The sequence below is a fragment of the Oncorhynchus tshawytscha genome, linkage group LG15 (genome assembly GCF_018296145.1).
Source record: "Oncorhynchus tshawytscha isolate Ot180627B linkage group LG15, Otsh_v2.0, whole genome shotgun sequence".
NCBI lineage: Eukaryota > Metazoa > Chordata > Actinopteri > Salmoniformes > Salmonidae > Oncorhynchus > Oncorhynchus tshawytscha.
The window spans coordinates 19,575,452-19,599,377 of NC_056443.1; the positions used below are offsets into that span (position 1 = coordinate 19,575,452).

Here is a 23,926-nt window from a genome sequence, read left to right on the forward strand (position 1 = left end):
ACCATTGAACCTGAACCAGGCCATTCTCCCCCAATTGCTCAGTTTGGCTGGGCAGCCAGCTCTAGTAAGAGTTTTGGTGGTTACAAACTTCTTCCAATGATGGAGGCCAATGATGGAGGCCACTGTGTTCTTGGGGACCTTCAATGCTGCAGAAATGTTTTGGTACCCTTCCCCAGATCTGTGCCTCGTCACAATCCTGTTTCGTTGCTCTATGGACAATTCCTTCGACCTCATGGCTTGGTTTTTGCTCTGACCATGCACTGTCAACTGTGGGACCTTTATATAGACCGATGTGTGCTTTTCAAAATCATGTCCAATCAATTGAATTTACTACAGGTGGACTCCAACAAGTCAATGTGTCTGATTACTTCCAAATGTACTGTATATCAATATTCAGGTGGTTTATTCATACTAGCTGAAAACTCATGCCATCCTCTTACACTACATAGACAAAATATATGTGTTTGTGAGTCCTCCTCTACCATCGTTGCCTAGCATGTGCACTATACTAAATTGTCCTGGAGCATTTAATATCCAATGTGTATTTGTAGGAGTTATTCAAAACTGTCCATGAATGGCTGAAAAAATACATAGTCACATATAAATAATTTTCAAAGACACAAGTAGGCATGTCAGACACTAGCAAAATTGTGAAGAAGCGGAATAATCAAATACTGTATGTGTGGAATAACAATAGGGTTCTTGCTGGCAAGTTCTTAATTACACTTTGAATGGTGTATCAATACACCCAGTCACTACAAAGATACAGGCGCCCTTCCTAACTCGGTTGCCGTAGAGGAAGCAAACCGCTCAGGGATTTCAACATGGGGCCAATCACTGGTCACTTTAAAACAGTCACATGGCGGTGATAAGGGAAAACGAAGAATGAATCAACAACATTGTAGTTACTCCACAATACTGATCTAATTAAACAAAATGAAAAGAAAGAAGCCTTTATAGAATAATAACATGCATCCTGTTTGCAACAAGGCACTAAAGTAATACTGCAAAAAATGTGGCAAAGCAATGAACTTTTTTGCCCTGAATACAAAGTGTTATGTTTTGGGCAAATCCTATACAACACATTACTGAGTACCACTGTCCAATTTTAGTGGTGGCTGCATTATGTTATGGCTATGCTTGCAATCGTTAAGGACTGGGGAGTTTTTCAGGATAAAAAGAACGTAATGGAGCTAAGCACAGGCAAAATCCTACAGGAACACCTGGTTCCGTCCGCTTCCACCAGGCACTGGGAGATGCATTCACCTTTCAGCAGGACAATAACCTAAAACACAAGGCCAAATCTACATTGGAGTTGCTTGCCAAGAAGACAGTGAATGTTTCTGTGTGGCTGAGTTACAGTTTTGACTTAAATCTACTTGAAGATCTATGGCAAGAACTGAAAAGGATCAACCAATTTGACTGAGCTTGAAGAATTTAGAAAATAATAATGGGAAATGTTGCACAATCCAGGTGTAGAAAGCTGTTAGATTTATCCAGAAAGACTCACAGCTGTATTCACTGCCAAAGGTGTTCTACAAAGTATGGACTCAGGGGTGTGAATACTAGATATTTTGTATTTAATTTTCAATACATTTACACCAATTTCAAAAACACACTTTTTACTTTATCATTATCGGGTATTGTGTGTAGATGGCTGAGAAATGTATTTTATATATTTATTCTATTCAAGCTGCAACACAACAAAATGTGGATTAAGTCCAGAGGTATGAATACCTTCTAAAGGAACTGTATTTGCTATTCTGTGAGGGCCTACGTTCCGAACCCACTTCGGTGCTTTAGGTGCCAAGGATTGTAACATGTGTGTAGAAGGGAGATTTCACAATGTGAGAAATGTGCAGGAGGGCATAGTCAGTTCGAGAGTACAGTTGGGATAGAGAAAGCGCTGTGTCAACTATGGGGGTGCCCATGCAGCCTGGTGTAAGATTGTTTAGGGCCAAGTAGTGTGATGGGTTGGGGTTTTGTTGGGGATAGTGTACAGGTGCAGGGTTAGATGGTGGTGCAATTTGAAGGTTTTCTCATTCTCCTTTTCCCTTTTTTTATAATACTTCCTTTAGGGGAACTGAGAAAGGTAGAAATATCATAAGCGTCTAGTCTGCTGGAAATTCACAAGAAGTCCTTCACCATAGCAGTCATTCTGAGTGCAGGTTTTGGGTGATAAAAGATTCAAATAGTTGGCTATTCATTTTCTGGCTGGATTTCCGATAGGAATTACTAATCACTTCACGAACCAGCGTGTTGTGACTCGCAGGTCTGATGTGGTCCATGAGCCATAACTAAAGGCCTTATGAAATGTATAATTTGTGGTCACACAGTTTACTTTAAATTGAAATGCATTAACTTAGGCAGGCGCTTGGTGAAGGCTTCTTTGAATTGCAACAACCATTTCACTGTCACTAACAAATACAGTCATGGGTGGGTATCTCTCTCATTCACTCAAAAGACAAGCTGGATTGTACAGTATGCAAATAGGGTAGTGTTCAAACACCCTCAGTGTTTAAAACCTATACGTCTTGTGCTGAATAAACGTGTTTATGTGACTAAAAAGTGTTACATGCGAACAAAAATGTTGCGCCGTTTACAATCTAAACACTGTGCCGTGTTTTCATCTGAATTATTTGACTTGTTTAAATCCAAATTCAGATCCTAAACACTTTGTTTTACGGTGTAGGGTGATGTTCCATTATTAGAGATGGGCCCTGGCCTGGCAACACATTATAAACAATCACAGACATGGGGCACGTTCAGCAGGACATAGCATATACAAAATATTCTATGTAAAACAAACAGCTCTGTGTGACATGTAGAATAAGGAATCAGGTCAGCTCTATTCGTGCTATTTCTATCTGCAACGTTCGACAACATTTGGCTACTTAATGTGGCCCTGATGAACCAAACCCTCTGACCTACACAGCTCTGACAGGCATTACAAAATACATTTACTGGCACCATAGAAAAGGATGTCAATATCCTCTGAATGGTAATGCTAATGATATCATAATAGAGAGGAGTTGGTGTATAACGTACTGTCGTGGCCAAAAGTTTTGAGAATGACACATTAATTTCCACAAAGTTTGCTGCTTCAGTGTTTTAAGATATTTTTGTCAGCTGTTAGTATGGAATACTGAAGTATAATTACAAGCATTTCATAAGTGTCAAAGGCTTTTATTGACAATTACATGAAGTTGATGCAAATAGTCAATATTTGCAGTGTTGACCCTTCTTTTTCAAGACCTCTGCAATCCGCCCTGGCATGCTGTCAATTAACTTCTGGGCCACATCCTGACTGATGCAGCCCATTTTTGCATAATCAATTCTTGGAGTTTGTCAGAATTTGGGTTTTTGTTTGTTCACCCACCTCTTGAGGATTGACCATAAGTTCTCAATGGGATTAAGGTCTGGGGAGTTTCCTGGCCATGGACCCAAAACATTGATGTTTTGTTCCCTGAGCCACTTAGTTATCACGTTTGCCTCAAACTGTTCATGGATGGTTGGGAGAAGTTGCTCTCTGAGGATGTGTTGGTACCATTCTTTATTCATGGCTGTGTTCTTAGGCAAAATTGTGTGTGAGCCCACTCCCTTGACTGAAAGCTTTACTGTTGGCATGACACAGGACTGATGGTAGTGCCCACCTTGTCTTTTCCGGGGATTCATCAGAGAAAATTACTTTACCCCAGTCCTCAGCAGTCTAATCCCTGTACCTTTTGCAGAATATCAGTCTGTCCCTGATGTTTTTCCTGGAGAGAAGTGGCTTCTTTGCTGCCCTTCTTGACACCAGGCCATCCTCCAAAATTCTCAGACTCACTGTGCGTGCAGATGCACTCACACCTGCCTGCTGCCATTCCTGAGCAAGCTCTGTACTGGTGGTGCCCCGATTCCGCAGCTGAATCAACTGTAGGAGACATTTCTGGCGCTTGCTGGACTTTCTTGGGTGCCCTGAAGCCTTCTTCACAACCATTGATCTGCTCTCCTTGAAGTTCTTGATGATCCGATAAATGGTTGATTTAGGTGCAATCTTACTGGCAGCAATATCCTTGCCTGTGAAGCCCTTTTTGTGCAAAGCAATGATGACGGCATGTGTTTCCTTGCAACCAACCATGGTTGACGGAGGAAGAACAATGATTCCAAGCAACACCCTCCTTTTGAAGCTTTCCAGTCTGTTATTCGAACTCAATCAGCATGACAGAGTGATCTCCAGCCTTGTCCTCGTCAACACTCACACCTGAGGGAATCATTGACATGTTAGCTGGTCCTTTTGTGGCAGGGCTGAAATGCAGTGGAAATGTTTTTTTTGGTGTTCAGTTCATTTGCATGGCAAAGAGGGACTTTGCAATTAATTGCAATTCATCTGATCACCCTTCACAACGTTCTGGAGTATATGCAAATTGCCATCATACAAACTGAGGCAGCAGACTTTGAAAATGTATATTTGTGTCATTCTCAAAACGTTTGGCCACGACTGTACTGTAAAAAGGACATTGACATATCAAAAGGCATAAGTGTTCAGGTTTTGAAGTGCATTATGAATAAGAAGTACATACACATTCAGAATTGCACTCACATTGACTCATATAAACATGCTTGCACACACACGCACACGGACACACACACAGCGCATGAAATTAGGAAGTTAGTCCCATTACTCTCCATTGTGTAAAGTACAATTTTCCACCAAGTTAAAGTGCTTTTAGTATTGTTAACATACATCTTCAATGCATATATTCCAGTGAAAAGAAAACATAAAAGAACAAACTCTGAACATCAGGGTTGGTGTCAATTCCATTTCAATGCCAGACAATTGAGGATGTACACTGAAATAACAATTATTTTCAATGCTTTTCAAGAAGGACCATTTGGATTTGGAATTTGGTTTACTTTACTTTTTTGACTGGAATTGAAACGTAATTTACCCCAGCCCTGCTAAACATATATTCAGAAGAATGAGTACATACACACATACATACAATATGATATATTCAGTCAAAATCCTTCAAGAAAAATAGTTTGTATTCCAGTGCTTCCACTCCCAGTACCTTTTTGTGTAAAAAACAGACAGTACCATGATTCTGTGATTATGTCCAAGTAAACCATGTTATGTTCACATAAACCAGTCAACCTTTATAGTTACACAAGTACTTTCATTAAAAAAATACAGACATATGAAGTTTAAAAAGCCCCTTTAGTCCATCTTTGATTACAGTACAGTAAACCCAGATCGGCTGTACAGTATGTTGTCCCTTTCCAGGTTATTGCTTGTGGAATCCTCATCAACCACAAGGGGTGATACATTCCCATCAAATCCAAAACACAAGCGCATGTGTGTGTAAGTGTGTGTGTTTTGTGTTCACGTTTCCCAACAGGGGAGCAGCTCTTCTCTATTGCATTCAATAATGTTTTCTCACTTGATAATTGTTCAATGTCCATACATATCTCCTATCATATCTCCTTGCTCTCTCATTGCATCCTACTCGTGCTCTCTCTCTCTCTAGACATTGCTGATACGGACACTGAGAAGACTACTATCTCGCCCCCTGCCCCTCCCCCTCTCCTCCCCTCTATAGCCCTCCTCCAGTTTGATCTTCTCCGGGTCTGCCCCTTCCTCCGCGCCCCCTCTGTTGCTGCCATGGTAAAGGGAGGAGCGCATGGCTGGGCTTGGGGGCGAGGCCTGTTTGACGAGGGGGGTGGTCTTTGTTTTGGCCACCTTGTCAAAGAAGGCGAAGTCGGCCACATACTTCCCCGAGGGGGACAGGGAGACCACGGGGGGGAACTCGTACCCCCACAGGATCTCGTCAGGCAGGTAGGAGGTGCGCACCTGGCATGTGGCGGAGGTGGGCTCCACCGTGGCACTCATGATCACCAGCAGCTCAAATTCTGCCAGATCCGGATCCGTCCATCCCCCTCCTACGACAGAGAGAATGAAAGAAAGATACAAACTCTTTAGCACTGAATATGCATGAGCCAGAATGGGCTGTAACAATAACTATATGTACTAAATGTTATATCTTGACTTACCATCTGATTTCTCTGCTGAATCCAGATCACAAAATGAATGGACTAAATGGCGTGGGACTTCCTTGCGTAAAACCAAAGCTAAAGTTGCACCATGGCGACTGAGCTATAAACACAGTCCATTGAGAGAAGTTAGTGTGTGGCCTCTTACCATACACACACTCTCTTTCCACAAGCCTGCTCCAAAACATAAAACCCACACAGCTACTCACAAAAACACACACTTACTGTAAACACAAATTACTATACTCATAAAGGACATCAAGCACACTTGTTCAAGCGGTTGTTCCTGAAATCCGATCACACATTCATACAAAGACCCATTAAAGAAAACATATACATAATGATACCATTAACATGCGCATCACCTTTCACTAACACACGGCCACCATTACACAAATAATACGCTACAAGGCATATACACTCCAACAAGCACACACCTGCGTCAACAGCCCACACTCAGAGATGTTCCGTCATCTGTGAAAACAGCCCTTATCCTAACCTGAACCCAGTACTGCTCTCACTGAGGCAAAAACAGTGTTTCGTAACACACACACACATGCCCATGCACGAACGCACAAGCACACACACACGTATGCATGCACCAGTGGAGGATGGCTCATAATAATGGCTGAAAACCATGTATTTGATACCATTCCACTCCAGCCATTACCACAAGCCCATCCTCCCCAATTAAGGTGCCAGCACGCACACGCACACACATACATACATACATACATACATACATACATACATACATACATACATACATACATACATACATACATACATACATACATACATACATACATACATACATATAGTACAAAATGCATGGTATGTGGTAGACAGTCTAGTTAGTCAGAGGAGCTTTTTCTTCAGAACCTGCCCCAGTTCCTACGCCAACACCATAACACCACTCTCTCAAACGGCTAAGTCCGCCCTCTCTTGGCACAGGCCTGAGGCCTGAGAAGTGAAACAAATTACCCCAGCTCGGAGCCGTTTTACTAGAGAAGTAGGCAAAACTTGAGACGCTGCTGACGGTGTTTGCAATTCCCCCAAACAAACAAAAAAACAACTCTCGGAGACTGAGTGCACAACTGGTAGTCATTAAACTAGTTTTTTAACCACTCCACAAATGTCTTGTTAACAAACTATAGTTTTGGCAAGTCGGTTAGGACATCTACTTTGTACATGACACAAGTCATTTTTCCAACCACTGTTTACAGACCGATTATTTCACTTATAATTCACTGTATCACAATTCCAGTGGGTCAGAAGTTTACATACACTAAGTTGACTGTGCCTTTAAACAGCTTGGAAAATTCTAGAAAATAGTCATGGCTTTAGATGCTTCTGATAGGCTAATTGACATCATTTGAGTCAATTGAAGGTGTACCTGTGGATGTATTTCAAGGCCTACCTTCAAACTCAGTGCCTCTTTGCTTGACATCATGGGAAAATCTAAAGAAATCACCCAAGACCTCAGAAAAAAAATTGTAGACCTCCACAAGTCTGGTTCATCCTTGGGAGCAATTTCAAATGCCTGACGGTACCACCATACAAACAGTACGCAAATATAAACACCATGTGACCATGCAGACATCATACTGCTCAGGAAGGAGACGTGTTCTGTCTCCTAGAGATGAACATACTTCGGTACGAAAAGTGCAAATAAATCCCAGAACAACAGCAAAGGGCCTTGTGAAGATGCTGGAGGAAACAGGTACAAAAGTATCTATTATCACAGTAAAATGAGTCCTATATCGACATAACCTGAAAGGCCGCTCAACAAGGAAGAAGCCACTGCTCCAAAACCGCCATAAAAAAAGCCAGACAACGGTTTGCAACTGCACATGGGGACAAAGATTGTACTTTTTGGAGAAATGTCCTCTGGTCTGATGAAACAAAAATAGAACTGTTTGGCCATAATGACCATCATTATGTTAGGAGGAAAAAAGGGGGAGCTTGCAAGCCAAAGAACACCATCCCAACCGTGAAGCACGGGGGTGGCAGCATCATGTTGTGGGGGTGCTTTGCTGCAGGAGGGACTGGTGCACTTCACATAATAGATGGCATCATGAGGAGGGACAATTATGTGGATATATTGAAGCAACATCTCAAGACATCAGTCAGGTTAAAGCTTGGTTGCAAGTGGATCTTCCAAATGGATAATGACCCCAAGCAAACTTCAAAAGTTGTGGCAAAATGGCTTAAGGAGAACAAATGAAGGTATTGAAGTGGCCACAAAGCCATGACCTCAATATAGAACATGTGTGGGCAGAACTGAAAAAGCATGTGCTAGCAAGGAGGCCTACAAACCTGACTCAGTTACACCAGCTCTGTCAGGAGGAATGGGCCAAAAGTCACCGAACTTATTGTGGGAAGCTTGTGGAAGGCTACCTGAAACGTTTGACCCAAGTTAAACACTTTAAAGGCAATGCTACCAAATACTAATTGAGTGTATGTAAACATCTGACCCACTGTGAATGTGATGATAGAAATAAAAGCTGAGAAATCATTCTCTCTACTATTATTCTGACATTTCACATTCTTAAAATAAAGTGGTGAGCCTAACTGAACTAAAACAGGGAATTGTTACTTGGAATAAATGTCAGGAATTGTGAAACTGAGTTGAAATGTATTTGGCTAAGGTGTATGTAAACCTCCGACTTCAACTGTATGTCATTCAGATGGCTAGCTGCCCGGCAAAGGCTGGCTAGTATTACTTAGCTAGCTAGAAGGATGAAGTAAGACGCTAATTTGAAACAGAGCCTGCCTCAGCAGGATAAATAAATTGGTTACTAAGTTCTCATAATTACTTTGCATAACAAAGTAGGCTACTGAGACAGACAGTGATGTGGTGCTCAGTGGTGAGGCTGAGGCAGGCTGCAACGCAAACAGGAGGAAGTAGAGGAGACAGAGTGAGGGGGAGAAAGCAGAGAGAGGTCAGTACAGTGGTTTCCAAACTTGCTCGGTGCCCCATGTGGGGTCCCTGAGGAAAATCTATACTAATCTTATCATACAAGTTAGAAACAAAAAAAAGGGTCAGGGTAAGGCAGAGTGGTCAGGCAGGCGGGCTTGGAGTCAGGACAGGCAAGGGTCAAAAACCAGGAGGGCGAGAAAAGAGAGACTGGAAAAACGGGAGACAAAGGGCTGTGAGACATGAACTCTGGACACATGAAAGGTGGGATGATCTTGGAGATGGGGAACGGGCCGATAAACTGGAGGGAGAGTTTGTGGGATTCAACGATCCCGGGGAGCCGGTTGATGGCGATCCGCTTATCGTAGATACCTGGAGGTGGTCTTGAGGAGGGCCGACCGGGCTCTCCTCCAGATACGACGACAGCAACGGAAAAACATCTGGGCAAAAGGTATGCCGACCTCCTCTTCCTGCTCAGGGAAGAGCGGGGGCTGTGACCCCAGGTAACACTCAAACGGTGATAGGCCCATGGTAGGGAAGGGTGCTACGGGCATATTCCACCCACACCAGCTGCTGGCTCCAGGTGGTGGGGTTGGCGGAGACGTGCTGCATCCTGAGCTGGGCCATCTCCTTGGCAGAGGGTAACTTGAGGAGAGGAATTAAGTGGGCAGCCTTGGAAAAGTCAGGATGGCGGTGTTGCCAGCAGACGGTGGGAGACCTGTGACAAAGTCCAAGAGATGTGAGACTAGGGGTGATGAGGGGCAGGCAGAGGTTGGATGAGGCCAGCTGGAGCTTGGCGAGGGGTTTTGTTTCGTGCACAGACCGTGCAGGCGGCAACAATGGTGGAAACGTCGGGAACCATGGTAGGCCACCAAAAGCATTGTCGCACAAAGGCCAGGGTCTGCCGGGAGCCCGGGTGGCAGGCAACCCTGGAGGAATGGGCCCACTCCAGGACTGCGGAGCGGACAGCGTCAGGCACGAACATCCGGTTATCTGGACCACATCAGCGTTCACTGGGACCGCTGCGCCTCCCAGACCTGTTTCCCGATACCCCAGCTGAGTGCCGTCGCCAGGCACGAGGTGGGAAGGATGGTCTCGGGCTCCGGGGTGGTAGCTGTGGGGTTATAGCTTGCAGCTTGAGATCCCAAAATGCCCGGTTCGCAGCCATGGACAACGTGAACGGAACCTTGGTAGAGGTGAGGGCAGACAGGGGGGAAGCCAGGGTGCTGTAACCCCAGATAAAAGGGTGATAAAAGTTGGCGAACCCTAGGAAGTGTTGCAGCTGCACCCTGGACATAGGCTGAGGCCCATCCACCACCGCTTTCACCTTCTTGGTGTTGGTGTTGAACGCGGTCTTCCACTCATCCCCCTCTCGTATTCGCACCAGGTGCTGGGCGTTACGTAGATCCAGCTTGGAGAACACAGTGGAGCGGGGATGTTCAGCTTAGAAGCCATTGTGGTGTCCAAAAAGCTCTCATCAGCCCCGGAGTCAATAAGGACCCGGAGAGATTCTGACTGGTTTCCCCACAGCAGAATGACAGGGTATGAGTAAGGGAAGCAGAAAACTTCCCCATATGGCCCACCAGAGTACTCGCTCCTACCCATGAGCCTGGTCTTTTACCAGGAAGAAAGACAAAATGACAAACTCTCGCAATACAGACAGCTCCTTGTGCTGATCCGGTGTTGCCGTTCCACTGGCGACAGCCCAGCCCTGCCTAGTTGCACGGGCTCGGGATACAGTGCCTCGGCCCTCCTCGGTGACTCTTGAGGAAGGTCGGAAAATCTTGGGTGCTCTTGGCCACAGGACCATCAGGGACTTTAGGGATGACTCGAAGGCGAGGTGGAATCCCTGGACATGGGATACCGAATTTCCTCTCCATCCGTCGTTCCCGCAATCGCTCATCGATGCAGATGGTCAAAGCGATGAGGGTGGTCAACATCTGTGGGTATCTCCCGAGCCTCAAGCTCATCTTTAACCTCCTCGAGACGCCGTGCAGGAACATGACAAACAGTGCTTCCGAGTTCCACACACTCTCCGCTGACAAAGTACGGAAACCCACCACATAGTCGGCCACAGTGCAGGCATCCTGCCTGAGCTGGATTTGCTTCCAGGCATTTTCTCTCCCAGAGAACGGGGCATCAAAGCCTTTCCTCACCACTCCCACGAACCCCTCCAGGCTTGCACATATAGCGGGCGTTTCCCATATGGACGGTAGCCCAGGTGAGAGCCCTTCCAGACATCAACGTGATGAGGTAGGCTATTTTGGAGCGATCCGAGGGGAAGGAGGAGGGCAGAAGCTCTAAATTGCGGGCACACTGAGCTAGAAACGCCCGACAGGTGCTCGGCTCTCTTTTAAAGCGTTCCGGAGGAGGTAACCGAGGCTCCCGGGAAGGTGGAGTGGCCGGTGGGGTGGCGCTGCTAACCGACGAGTTGCTGAGGGGTGGTGGGGTTACCACCGTGGCAGGCTGCCACCCAGACGACCTGCGGAATTGCTCCAGCATCATGTCCAACGCCAGGTCATGGCGGTCAGCCAACATTTGGTCCCCCTCCATCAGCCCACAAAGAAATTCCTTGTGCCTACCAATGGAGGCTCCTTGGGAGGAGATGGCGCTGCGCAGCTGGTCCGGGTCTGCTGGGTCAGTCATGGCCAGTTCGTATGATCAGGTATGAAGGTAAGACCCAGATGTAGACCACATCGAATAAACAATAGTTTAATATTCCAACAGGGGCATGCAATAGACAGGTCAAGGCAGGCAGGGGTCAGTAAACCAGAGGTGGGGCAACGGTACCAGACGGCAGGCAGGCTCAGGGTCAGGGTAAGGCAGTGCTCGATAATCCAGGGGGGGCAAAGGTACAGGTCGGCAGGCAGGCTCAGGGGCTGGCAGAGTGGTCAGGCAGGCGAGCTCGGAGTCAGGACAGGCAAGGGTCAAAAAGAGAATTTTACTTGCCACCGAGCTGCCTGAAAATTACTGTCAAATTTATGGTAACCCCTTTCCATTGCAAAGAGGTCCAGATATATCTACAGAAATCCATCATGAGGAGTTGCGAGCAGAGCTACTGTGAGAGGAGGCCGTATTAGAAGCTAGATCCATAGATACTGCAGGGGAAATGACTAGTATTATGTACTATTAGTATTATGCTACTTCTAATAGTAGTATTATGCATGCTACTTTTATACAGTATTAAGATTTGATCAGATATTACTTACATTTTCAAGGTACACCGCATGAAGCCAAAGCAAAATGGAGTGTTATCTGGGATCAGGCATCATTTAAAAGCCTTATTATGTGTACAGTAATACAATACCATATAATCTGAGCACAGTCAATTTAACAGGAAGAGTCTGGCGGCTCAACTAGACAGAAATTCATGATAGACAGGAAATAGAGAGAGAAAGAGAACTGCTTCGGTGAGTAGAGAACGATGGGGTGCACAGGAAGAGAGATGTAGAGAGATAAGCATACATACATACCACACAGTGCTGCAGATAAAACAGAGAGGAGTGAGCGTCAGTATCAGAGAGGAGTGGAGATGTAGAGCAGTGAAGGAGTGGAGAGATAGGAAGGAGTCAGTATCAGAGAGGAGTGGAGAGGTAGAGCAGTGGAGGAGTAGAGAGGAGTGAGAGTCAGTATCAGAGAGGAGTGGAGAGGTAGAGAGTCAGTGGAGTGGAGAGGTAGAGCAGTGAAGGAGTGGAGAGATAGGAAGGAGTCAGTATCAGAGAGGAGTGGAGAGGTAGAGCAGTGAAGGAGTGGAGAGATAGGAAGGAGTCAGTATCAGAGAGGAGTGGAGAGGTAGAGCAGTGAAGGAGTGGAGAGATAGGAAGGAGTCAGTATCAGAGAGGAGTGGAGAGGTAGAGCAGTGAAGAAGTGGAGAGATAGGAATGAGAGTCAGTATCAGAGAGGAGTGGAGGGGCAGCAAAGGAGTGGAAAAATAGAAGTAGGGCAGTGAAGGAGTAGAGAGTTAGAAGCAAAGGAGCGAAGCAATAGAGCAGCAAAGGAATTGAGAGATACACTCTTAGAAAAGGGGTTTCTAAAGGGTTCTTCAGGTGTCCCCATAGAATAACACATTTTGGTTCCAGTTAGAACCAAAACTCCTCTGTGGAAAGGGTTCTACCTGGAACCAAAACTAGTTCTTCAAAGGGTGTGGGACAGCCAAAGAACCCTTTTAGGTTCTAGATAGCAAATTTTTTCTAAGGGTGTGTGGAGCAGCGTAGTAGTGGAGAGGTAGAGCAGCGTAGTAGTGGAGAGGTAGAGCAGCGTAGTAGTGGAGAGGTAGAGCAGCGTAGTAGTGGAGAGGTAGAGCAGCGTAGGTAGAGAGCAGCGTAGTAGTGAGGTAGAGCAGCGGTAGAGCAGCGTAGTAGCAGCGTAGTAGGTAGAGCAGCGTAGTAGTGGGCAGAGAGCAGCGTAGTAGTGGAGCGGTAGAGCAGCGTAGTAGTGGGAGAGGTAGAGCAGCGTAGTAGTGGAGAGGTAGAGCAGCGTAGTAGTGGAGAGGTAGAGCAGCGTAGTAGTGGAGAGGTAGAGCAGCGTAGTAGTGGAGCGGTAGAGCAGCGTAGTAGTGGAGAGGTAGAGCAGCGTAGTAGTGGAGAGGTAGAGCAGCGTAGTAGTGGAGAGGTAGAGCAGCGTAGTAGTGAAGCGGTAGAGCAGCGTAGTAGTGGAGAGGTAGAGCAGCGTAGTAGTGGAGCGATAGAGCAGCGTAGTAGTGGAGAGGTAGAGCAGTGTAGAGGTAGATCAGCATTCAGAGTGGGTCGGTAATAACCCTGTGGTTAGTGGTGATGAGAGGCCTGTCCTCCTGTAACAGGATCCCCCACCCCTCACTGCATCGGACTGTACCCCATTGTCTTCTAAGGAGACACCCTGGCACCCACTTACACACACATTCCACAAACACACACACACACAGAGCGAGAGAAAGAGCCCTCTCCTGGTGCGGTCCCTCAAAACACACACATAGTATGTAAGAATACACACATAAACATTCAGTACGCATATATGCACATACAGAATGCATGCGCACACACAGACACACACACACAAACATGCTCCCCCATCCCTCTACTGCCAATGTCCCTTCTCTCCATCACAACACTCATCTCGAACCTCCCTAAATTCACCCTTCTCTTTCTTTCCACACAGATTGGTTTCAGTCCCCACACCCCAACGGACCCTCTCCTCCCATTGAGGATCAAGATATGTGAGGTGTAAACGATAGCAACAACTTCACCTACTTTACACGGACTGTACAGTACCGTAGTTCACTAAACCCCAAAAACCACTGCTACAACAGCACCTTGGGAATGTACCTGTAACTACACTATGCCTGCCTACTATATTACTCCCATGTGAAGACATGGCTTTCAGGACACTTGACATAAAATGGGGCCTATAGAACAAGAATACACAACTCCAATGACTCTTCAGGTGTCAGGCAAGGTTACTCATCATACATGCGCAAAGAAAACATATTTGTAGCCTTTTCCTGCAGTCAATGACCAAAAGCGCACTCTTTGGCTTTGTGTGTGGAATGTTATTCATATTTTTCATACTTAATCCAGATTTATTTTTTTTATTTTTTTAAACGTCTAAAATCTTGTGTTTCTATGTCAAACTGTTTTGTTATATTTCAGTCTTCTGCGATGTGTATAGAAAGTGTAATATTGGGATGCAAACTCAAAATTGAATACATTTTAACTCTATATCTGACAGGTGTCTTCTTTTTTTTAAAGCCCGTAACCATGTGTGTGAGGTGTATACTTTTGTTTCACAGTAGATTTGTTTAAGACTACCAAGAATCTCTCTGTGTGACCCTGATTTTGCCCAGTGCAATAAGTGTCAACGTTATTGAGACTCGTACCCTTGATGGCCCAGGCTCTGAGTGGGCTGCTGTCATCAATGACGTGGTAGAAGGTGAGTGGGAGGATGAGGAAGGGGCTGTCGCTGGACATGTCCACCTGGAAGGGAACGTTCCTCTGGTCCAGTCGCACCGTCTCCCCCTCCTTGGTCTGGGATGTCTGGAGCAACTTCCCTGTTACCTGGTAGCCAAAATGGAGTCATATTCAATTGTATGGCAGTACATGAGTGAGAATCCTGAATAAGCTTGACAACATGACGACAACCTATATCTACCATGGTGATCCATTTTTTCAGGAAATATTTTTTTATTTTTGTAATACTCAATCACTAACACACACAGAGACACACACACACTATCTCTACCGAGCAGCCCAGTAACAGGCTCTTGCGCATGTTGGCCACTCGGATCATGAGGCAGGGTCGGCCCTCGTGATTGGACACCACGGCGTGCCGGCTGAACTTCACTGTCTCGCCTCTCTTCTTGGGCCGCGCCACCTGAGGAAGACAGGGGGGGGAGAGTGTGTCAGAGCCACACAATGTAGCATGGTGAACTACACTACCCACAATGCTACCGGTAACATGTCCTGTTTATTTGTTAGGCTGTTAACAACCTGCTGTCCGTCTCCTTATCAATACATACAGTACAGTACATGGCATGCACTTACTATCATTTTAACCTCCAGCCCCAACACACACACACACACATAACTGAGTGAAAAATAAAGAAAGGGCTTGTAAGTCTTATTATTAAGGGGCCAGAATGATAACCCTGACCCTCGTAGATAAGAGGGGAGAGAGGAGGATAATTAACACTGTTGTTTACACAGGAGTCCAGTGCTGAGTAGGGCCAGTGCTGAGTAGGGCCAGTGCTGAGTAGGGCCAGTGCATATAGTTGTACTGTTGTGTGTTGGACGTATGGATGCAGTGCATATGGTGGCCAGACTATATTACCGGACATGGGTCATGTGTGTCGATCCAAAGTTCAAATGTTTCATAGTATTGGGCACTGAGTGTACAAAATATTAGGAACCCCTAATATTGAGTTGCACCCCATTTTGCCCTCAGAACAGCCTCAATTCGTCTGGGGGCACGGACTACAAGGTGTCGAAAGCGCTCGACAGGGATGCCGGACCATGTTGACTCCAATGCGTCCCACGGTTGTGTCAAGTTGGCTGGATGTCCTTTGGATGGTGGACCATTCCTGATGTACACAAGAATCTGTTGAGTGTAGTGTGGTGCTAGGCTTTATTAATGAATGGGATGGTAATAGTAATCATGATATTGATATGCCCAGGACACGGTGAGGTACCTTGGCGAGGAAGGTTCCTGTGATGAAGATCTCCAGAACCATGGTAATGACAAGCTGGAGGATGAGGAGGATGATGGCGGCAGGACATTCCTCTGTGATGCAACGAAAGCCGTAGCCAATGGTGGTCTGGGACTCCAGCGAGAAGAGGAACGCCCCCGTTAGGGTCTGCACCTGCATCACACACGGGGTGTGGTTGGACGGCGGGTCAAACTCTGGAAGGAGGGAGAGCAGAGATACAGGGAAAGAGGCATGGTTCTGAACAGATTGTTTGACATGCCAGGCGGTTGAAGAACAAATTGCGGATATGACCCGAGAAAGGGCTAAACTAAGGAAGGCACATTCTTACACCTCTCTCATTCTCCCTCTTCTTGACTTACGTTCTCTGTCGCCTTCTCTCTCTTTCTCCGCCCCTGCCCTCTCCACCCTCTGCTCCCCCTTTCCCCTCCCTCCATCCTCACCTAGCAGGTCTCCATGCACCAGCGCCACCAGGTACCACAGAACCCCAAACAGGAACCAGGTCCCGGCGAAGGTGGCCGAGAACAGGAAGAGCTTGTAGCGCCACTGCATGTCCAGGAAGGTCGTCCAGATGTCACGCAGGTACAGCGCCCCGCGCCCGCTCACATGCTCGATGCGCACGTTGCTGTGCCCGTCCTTGGAGAGAACGCGTCGTCTCCGTCGGAGCGCACAGACCGTTGCCGCTGCCTCCCCCACCGCCCCCAGCAGCGGCTTCAGAACCTCCGTCTGGGTCATTGAGTGACACACCTTTTCGGGAGAGGGGCCACGTGAGGACGGGGGAGTGGCCGAGGTCATGGCTGCAGCTTTATGGGAGGAGAGGGATCGAAAACCAGGGTTGAGGGGGAGATTGAGTGGATAAGCGGGAGGAAAAGGAATGTGAGGGAGAGGGGTGAAGAGGGCGAGGGGGTCAGAAAGAGGAAGATGTAAAGTTTATGAAAAACAAGTTGAAAAGATGGGGTTTGTGAGAAAGGAGAGAATAGGAAAGGAATAGAGGAGAAAAGTTGATAAGGGGATGAATGAAAGAGATGACAGGAGTGGAACTTTTTTTTTTTTGGGGGGGGGGACATGGGGAGAGAAAGATAGGGAGATTATAAATGTGACACACAATAACATTTTCCAAGTGGACAGAGGCAGGCCTGTTGCTGTCCAAGGTGGTCCATTTAAAACTCTCTCTTACTCGTTCTCTTCATCCCTCTCTTTTCAGATGGAGCAGCAGCTCCCCTTTCCAAGTAAAAATCCCCCTTTCAGAGTGAAGTTGCAGCTGTCTTTTCACGTAAAAAAAAAAACCTCTATAATGCTAAGGGACTCCTGTGTCTGCAGCACATCAGGCTGGCTCGATCGAGATGGACAGAAACAAGGCTCACTTATTCCCCATTCAAACATTGGAATAGAAAAGCAACATGCAGTATCAAATCAAATCAAATCAAATAGTATTTGTCACATGCGCCGAATACAACAGGTCTAGACTTTACTTACAAACCCTAACCCACAACGCAGTTGGGGAAAAAAAATATAGACCAAAAAAATAAATAAGAATAAGACAATAAAAGTAGCAAATAAAGACAAAGAAATATCTGTGAATGAGAGATGCTGGATCAACCGTTTTACAAATGTGCTTTAATCCCTGACATGTTCTGACATCTCTTTCATTATCCCTTCATCCCTAAACAATTAAAATTTTTAAAAGGTGGAATCGTCTTACTGCTTTTTACACATTTATTGGTTGTGGACTTTCATAAGACCTCAAACTACTACCCTATAAAAGTTGATTACGTTGATGATTAGACCCACACTACCCCAGGGGTCTACTACCACGTGCAGCTTCAATGGGACATTCATCGGGTCCTTATACAGCTGTCACTTATTGAGCTTATTTTCACCTCCCAATAAATGTGTTTCTGTGTCTGAGAATGAATTACGTGGTGTGGTTTGTGGAGGCAGGATAGCCTGGAGAATATAGCTTGTGTGTTATCGGGGCTAGTAAGAGGCCTGTTTCTCTCCTTTGTGGATATGGATACTTGTTGTTTGTGTGTGACTTTGGCCCGAGCATCCTTCTGGATGTCCTTCTGCATCCTCTCTCTCTCTCTCTCTCTCTCTCTCTCTCTCTCTCTTCCCTCTCTCTCTCTCTCTCTCTCTAGCCTTCTTTCTTTCGCTCTCACACTCTCGCCCTCTTTCTTGGCTAAACGGTCCCATTTGTCTCTTCCTGCCTCTGCTTTCCGGATCCAGTAAAAAATAACCAACCGTAGCAAAGCCAGAGAACTAGGCACTCTGATACATACTCTCCTTTCTGGCCTTTCTCTCTGTGTCGCCACTCGCTTGCTCTATTCCTTCCTCTCTCTCTCTAGTGCTGGAGCTCACTGTGAGTATGAATAGGGATCTGTTTAAATGTCTGTGCTCAGAATACTAAGATGGGGGGTGAGGCGGCACTTGTGACTTGCTAAGTGCATTCACAGCTGACCTCTGAACCTTACTGAGGCCCCTCCCACACATACAGTAAACACACACTCACATATACGGGGACATACACGACAATGTTATACCAATGTTAACTTTTCCTGAAACAATGTTTGTGACACTTTATCATTGTCATAGACCAAACTGTTACAATTATTTCCGCTCAATTCAGTATTCCTTTTAACACTTCTGTGTCTTCCTCTCGACTATAGTCTTTCTTCATCCCTTTCTCCCTCTCTCTATCTCCCTCTGTCCTGTGTTCACAAGAATCCTTTGTTTAGAGAGTAGATGAAAGGGACAAAAGCCACCATTGAAAAATACGACTGAGTGAGAGAGAGGGAGAAAGTGTGTGTGTGTGACCATATGTGTGTGGTCATATGTGAGTATATGTTGGAGAGTGTGAGGGGGCAGCGAAAGGGGAAGGGAGGATTGAGAGAGGGAGCAAGAGTGAGAATCCAAAGGAGGGAAAGATGTGTGGAGAGAGAGATAGAAGGTGTATTAAAACAGATTGGTGACAAAAAAAGATGCTCATTTGGCCGCCTTTCATTCCAGTTCTCTGCTGCCTGTGACTGGAACGAATTGCAAAAATCACTGAAGTTGGAGACTTTTATCTCCCTCACCAACTTCAAACATCTGCTATCTGAGCAGCTAACCGATCGCTGCAGCTGTACATAGTCTATCGGTAAATAGCCCACCCATTTTTACCTACCTCATCCCCATACTGTTTTTATTTATTTACTTTTCTGCTCTTTTGCACACCAATATCTCTACCTGTACATGACCATCTGATCATTTATCACTCCAGTGTTAATCTGCAAAATTGTAATCATTTGCCTTCCTCCTCATGCTTTTTGCACACAATGTATATAGACTCCCCTTTTTTTCTACTGTGTTATTGACTTGTTAATTGTTTACTCCATGTGTAACTCTGTGTTGTCTGTTCACACTGCTATGCTTTATCTTGGCCAGGTCGCAGTTGCAAATGAGAACTTGTTCTCAACTAGCCTACCTGGTTAAATAAAGGTGAAATAAAAATAAAATATATATATATATATATATATATTTTTAAAATTAGTATTCCTGAGCGTTGTACTTCACCACACTCCTTCCTTCCCCTGTGTGTTCACCCTACCAAAATCCCCAATCTCTATACAACACTCCAACGACCTCCGAGCATTTTTTCCCCCCACGCTGCTGACAACTATTTTTGTCTGCTCATGCAGGAGTAATACAGGCCCAGTACACTAATAATGTGAAAAATGAAGCCGTTTTATTCTGATTTATCAGCACCCCTACTTCCATGTACATGAACAGTATAAGGTGTAAAAAAAAAATCCCCACACAGCCTCACCAAACACTGAGACAAGTAATCCATACAAATTCTAAAACAACTTCTTAGCCAAACTATTTGTGTTTCAAGTACTCAAACTACTCACACACTGGCCCTTATCTAACATCTCCAAATAACCCTTTCAGTATGTCTTCCACACTGTACCCTTACCAGTCTACTGAGGGCAACAGTGTCCGTTTGACACATTGGTAGACTTGACTTGTCGACTGCAGCCTGGGAGTGAGTGGTCTGGAATGTCCAATTCAAATGTCATGGGGTCAGGTTGTCTTCCTACAGGTGTGATTTAGAACACTCGCCATGGCCAATACAGTATCTACAGTATAATATACACTAAACGACAGTATCTAAACACTTTTCTCTTCCACTTTAGACATAAGGCTGTTACTGTTACTGTGTTTAAACAGAAACTCCAGAAACAGCCGCGCCTCCAGCAAAGTGAGGATTGATTCCTAAACAGACTCAACCAAGTCGCCAGAAATGTTTCATAAACACCTGTAGGATCCATTCAGATCAAGGACTGTCACTAAATACATCGTTTTATTGATTGACTGTGTAGTCAATGCTGTAAAGGTGACTAGAGAAATGGACAGACTTATTATTAAGGGGTGATGGAGAGAAGGAAGAAAAATGATTCCAGCATCCAAATGGTCATTTTAGATACAGTACATGCAGGTGTTCACAAACTGCAGCCCCTCTTATAAATGCCACAGACACAGCGGGCTACTGTAAAAAAAACACTCACCTGTAGCCTACATAGTACAGATGTAGGATCTTAATTTGATCACTCTTTTGATTGCTGAGAATTTTCCTGCACTGCCGGAAATGCAAACTTGTAGTGTATTCAATGTTTACAAAAAGCTTCTCAATATTTTGATTTGCCCCAACAAAAAAGTATCTACCTCTACAAAAAAATGCCTATGAATTATAATCCACATAATAATTCACATTTACTGTTCCTGCAGGATTTTTTTCCTTCTGTAACAAACTGGCTCAAATTAAGATTCTACATCTGTAGCACTCATCCTGTTCTCTCTGTGTGGATGCACCTGTGCTCTCTCTGCTTATGGTCTCTTTGCAATACCAAGCCAAAGTAGCATTCATATTATTTCTTTATTCTATGGTTATTACTCATGAAGAGGGTGGAACATGCATAAATGTCTTTTTTTCATCAAGTGAGTGCTGGCCTTTATATATAGGCCATATATCTAACTATCCCCGCTGTCGCTCATGTGAGAAGTCACCACATCCTGTTGCTCTGTCGCTATCATAACAACGTGGAGATGCATTAAGTTATGGGAATAGTGATCTAGTAGTAAAAACAAATTGAATTCAGGCCTATTGATTCATGTGCTGGTCATCACTCACCTTTTGTTGCAATTGTTGAATGCAATTTTGAAACTTGGAAAAAGTCGTTTGTATCGCCCAAAAACCATGAAAAGAAATTGATGTCGCGGAAAGAGCAAGTTGACTATTTGCCTTTTTGGTTGATCAGTGCGACCTCGTGCATTTGAAGCAATGCGCACTTGTTGACAGTTCTCTCACACGGATGTTCACAAAACCCAACTTTCATTGTCTACAGATTTTGATCCTGATTATAGTTCTACATATTTCCGTTGTAATTCTAATAGGCCTAACAACATGACAGTTAGTTCAAATCAACCAGGTTTCAGTAGCTAAGACCGAATTTAGGCTACCAAACACAAATCAGTGGTTGCACTGAAGCTGAAGTGTCAGTCGGTACCAGTTCCGATTGACTGTTACAGAGTTATTATGTAATAAAATAGTTTCAATGTCCCCGTTGAATCTAAAGCTGTGATGGTTCTCGGATTCATGTAGAAGTTGGAGTGTCTCTCTTCTCTGACATTTTCTCTTGTCTCTCTTTATAAGTGGAAAAAGTAGCCTATTCAGTCACTCAACTGGACTCAGGACATTTTAATTCATTAATTCAACTCTCCTCCCAGTTTCTCCTCCCACCCTCTCGCTCTATCGCTCTCTCTCTCTTTCCTTCCCTGACTGTACACTGTAAATGGGTCCCTTGTTGAGGGTTCCTCGACTGTTCAGCCTTTGTCAACTTTCTCATGTAAATTCCTGATGGTTAAGATACAAACCTGGAAGTCATTTCACTATTAGAAAGCATGTAGGTAGTTACACATCAGAAGTAACAAAATACACTTTATTGAGGCCTTGGCTCCTCGCAATTTTGCGTCGGCAAAGTTGGCCAATGGTTTGACTGAAAAATGTTGGCTTTGCTCTGTGAGGCCATGTCATGTCCGCCTGCAAGGAGAGAAACTCTAGACTACACGTGCTCCTATTGCGAGGACATCATAGCAAATAAGACAACTGGACACTTATGCCTACCCAGAACAGTGAAATATCTATTACATGTTCATATTGATCTCCTCTCTTATAGAATCCTGCTTCTTGGAAAAATAAAAGGACAACCTTTGAAGTTTGTTTTGGCGAGAGCTGAATTTACCGCGTGACCCAGCTGAGCGTCCCTGACCTTTTTCACATATGCATCAATCTCATGGATCCATTGTTCCATCCTGTAGTCTACATCCCGCTGAGTGCGGGGTTCCCTCATCCGGGCACGGGGGCCCCTAAAGAGAGTGCTTGTGTGTACAGTTGATGTCGGAAGTTTACATACACTTAGGTTGGAGTCATTAAAACTCGTTTTTCAACCACTCCACAAATTTCTTGTTAACAAACTATAGTTTTGGCAAGTTGGTTAGGACATCTACTTTGTGCATGACACAAGTCATTTTTCCAACAATTGTTTACAGACTGATTATTTAACTTATAATTCACTGTATCACAATTCCAGTGGGTCAGAAGTTTACATACGCTAAGTTGACTATGCCTTTAAACAGCTTGGAAAATTCCAGAAAATGATGTCATGGCCTTCGAAGCTTCTGAAAGGCTATTTTTTTATATTTTTTATTATTATTTATTTATAAAAATTACCTTTATTTTACTAGGCAAGTCAGTTAAGAACAAATTCTTATTTTCAATGACAGCCTAGGAACAGTGGGTTAACTGCCTGTTCAGGGGTAGAATGACAGATTTATACCTTGTCAGCTCAGGGATTTGAACTTGCAAACCTTCCAGTTACTAGTCCAACGCTCTAACCACTAGGCTACCCTGCTGCCCCATACATGATTTGAGTCAATTGGAGGTGTACCTGTGGATGTATTGTGCAAGCATTTGAGAATGGAAAAAGGAATTTGCTCATGATTACAACCTGTAGGCCTATCAGGGTGTCAGAGTCACATTGCCAATACCTGTGTTTCCATTCTATTTCTTGTTTCTGTGTCTTTTATAATCCATTAAACTGAGTAGTCTAAGTAACAGTCCTCTAAGGAATGAATGAGATGATGTCACTCAGTTCGTCCAGGCTCTCCTGTAGCTGTTCAGCTGTCTGTCTGATCGTCTGGATGAACTTCATGCTCTCTGACTTGACCTCAGCCTTTGGTTCTTCACATGCAGGGTTCAGCTCAGTGATGGAGTCTGTGTCCATCCCTTCTAACATACTGGTATCACCCGGCTGCTCATTCGCCTTCGCCTGTAGGATGTTGTGATCTCTTTGGCATCCATAGCGATGAGGAAGATATCAACAGATACAAAATATCTGAAAATATTCCTGTCGCCACCTAAGGCACACGAACTGTACTGGAAGTTGCCAATGGTGGCCACCCGGAGAAACTGTACCACATTGCCAATGGTGGCCACCTGGAGAAATCGGAAGAGCTCTGGTATGCACCCCAGGCCCCTCCCAAACCTTGCCCCAGCATTTACCCCAGCATTTGCATTGAAATTGTAATTTCCTATGTTAAAAGAGCCACTTGCCCTCAGTGTCTCCAAATCCTCAGCGATGTCTTGTAGAGATGTCACCACAGAGTTCATCTTCTCCTGGAACTCCTTGATGATGTTCTTGATGGCTAGGCGGTCGGTAGACTGATTGACCATGTTGGTGATGTTGGATACTCCGGCTCTG

General features: G+C 45.0%; 1 protein-coding gene across 1 annotated transcript; it reads right to left on the reverse strand.

Moving 5' to 3' along the window:
* Positions 1 to 4,411: 4,411 nt before the first annotated feature.
* LOC112214583 (ATP-sensitive inward rectifier potassium channel 10-like) lies at positions 4,412 to 21,853 on the reverse strand. Its single transcript, XM_024373445.2, has 6 exons — positions 21,298 to 21,853; positions 16,571 to 17,167; positions 16,113 to 16,324; positions 15,167 to 15,298; positions 14,805 to 14,982; positions 4,412 to 5,922 (listed from the first exon to the last, which is right to left on the reverse strand). Exons 2-6 carry the CDS (start codon positions 16,920 to 16,922, stop codon positions 5,507 to 5,509), a joined length of 1,290 nt encoding a protein of 429 aa, XP_024229213.1. The 5' UTR covers positions 16,923 to 17,167; positions 21,298 to 21,853; the 3' UTR covers positions 4,412 to 5,506.
* Between the last annotated feature and the right edge of the window lie 2,073 nt (positions 21,854 to 23,926).

What these genes read in the sequence shown, in the direction of transcription:
- LOC112214583 (XM_024373445.2), bottom strand. Translation starts at nt 16,922, where the DNA reads ATGACCTCGGCCACTCCCCCGTCCTCACGTGGCCCCTCTCCCGAAAAG. An exon ending in CAGGAACCTTCCTCGCCAAG is followed by an intron (nt 15,299 to 16,112) that starts GTACCTCACCGT and finishes TGTCTTCCTCAG; the next exon opens with GTGGCGCGGCCCAAGAAGAG. An exon ending in GCCTGTTACTGGGCTGCTCG is followed by an intron (nt 14,983 to 15,166) that starts GTAGAGATAGTG and finishes TTTGGCTACCAG; the next exon opens with GTAACAGGGAAGTTGCTCCA.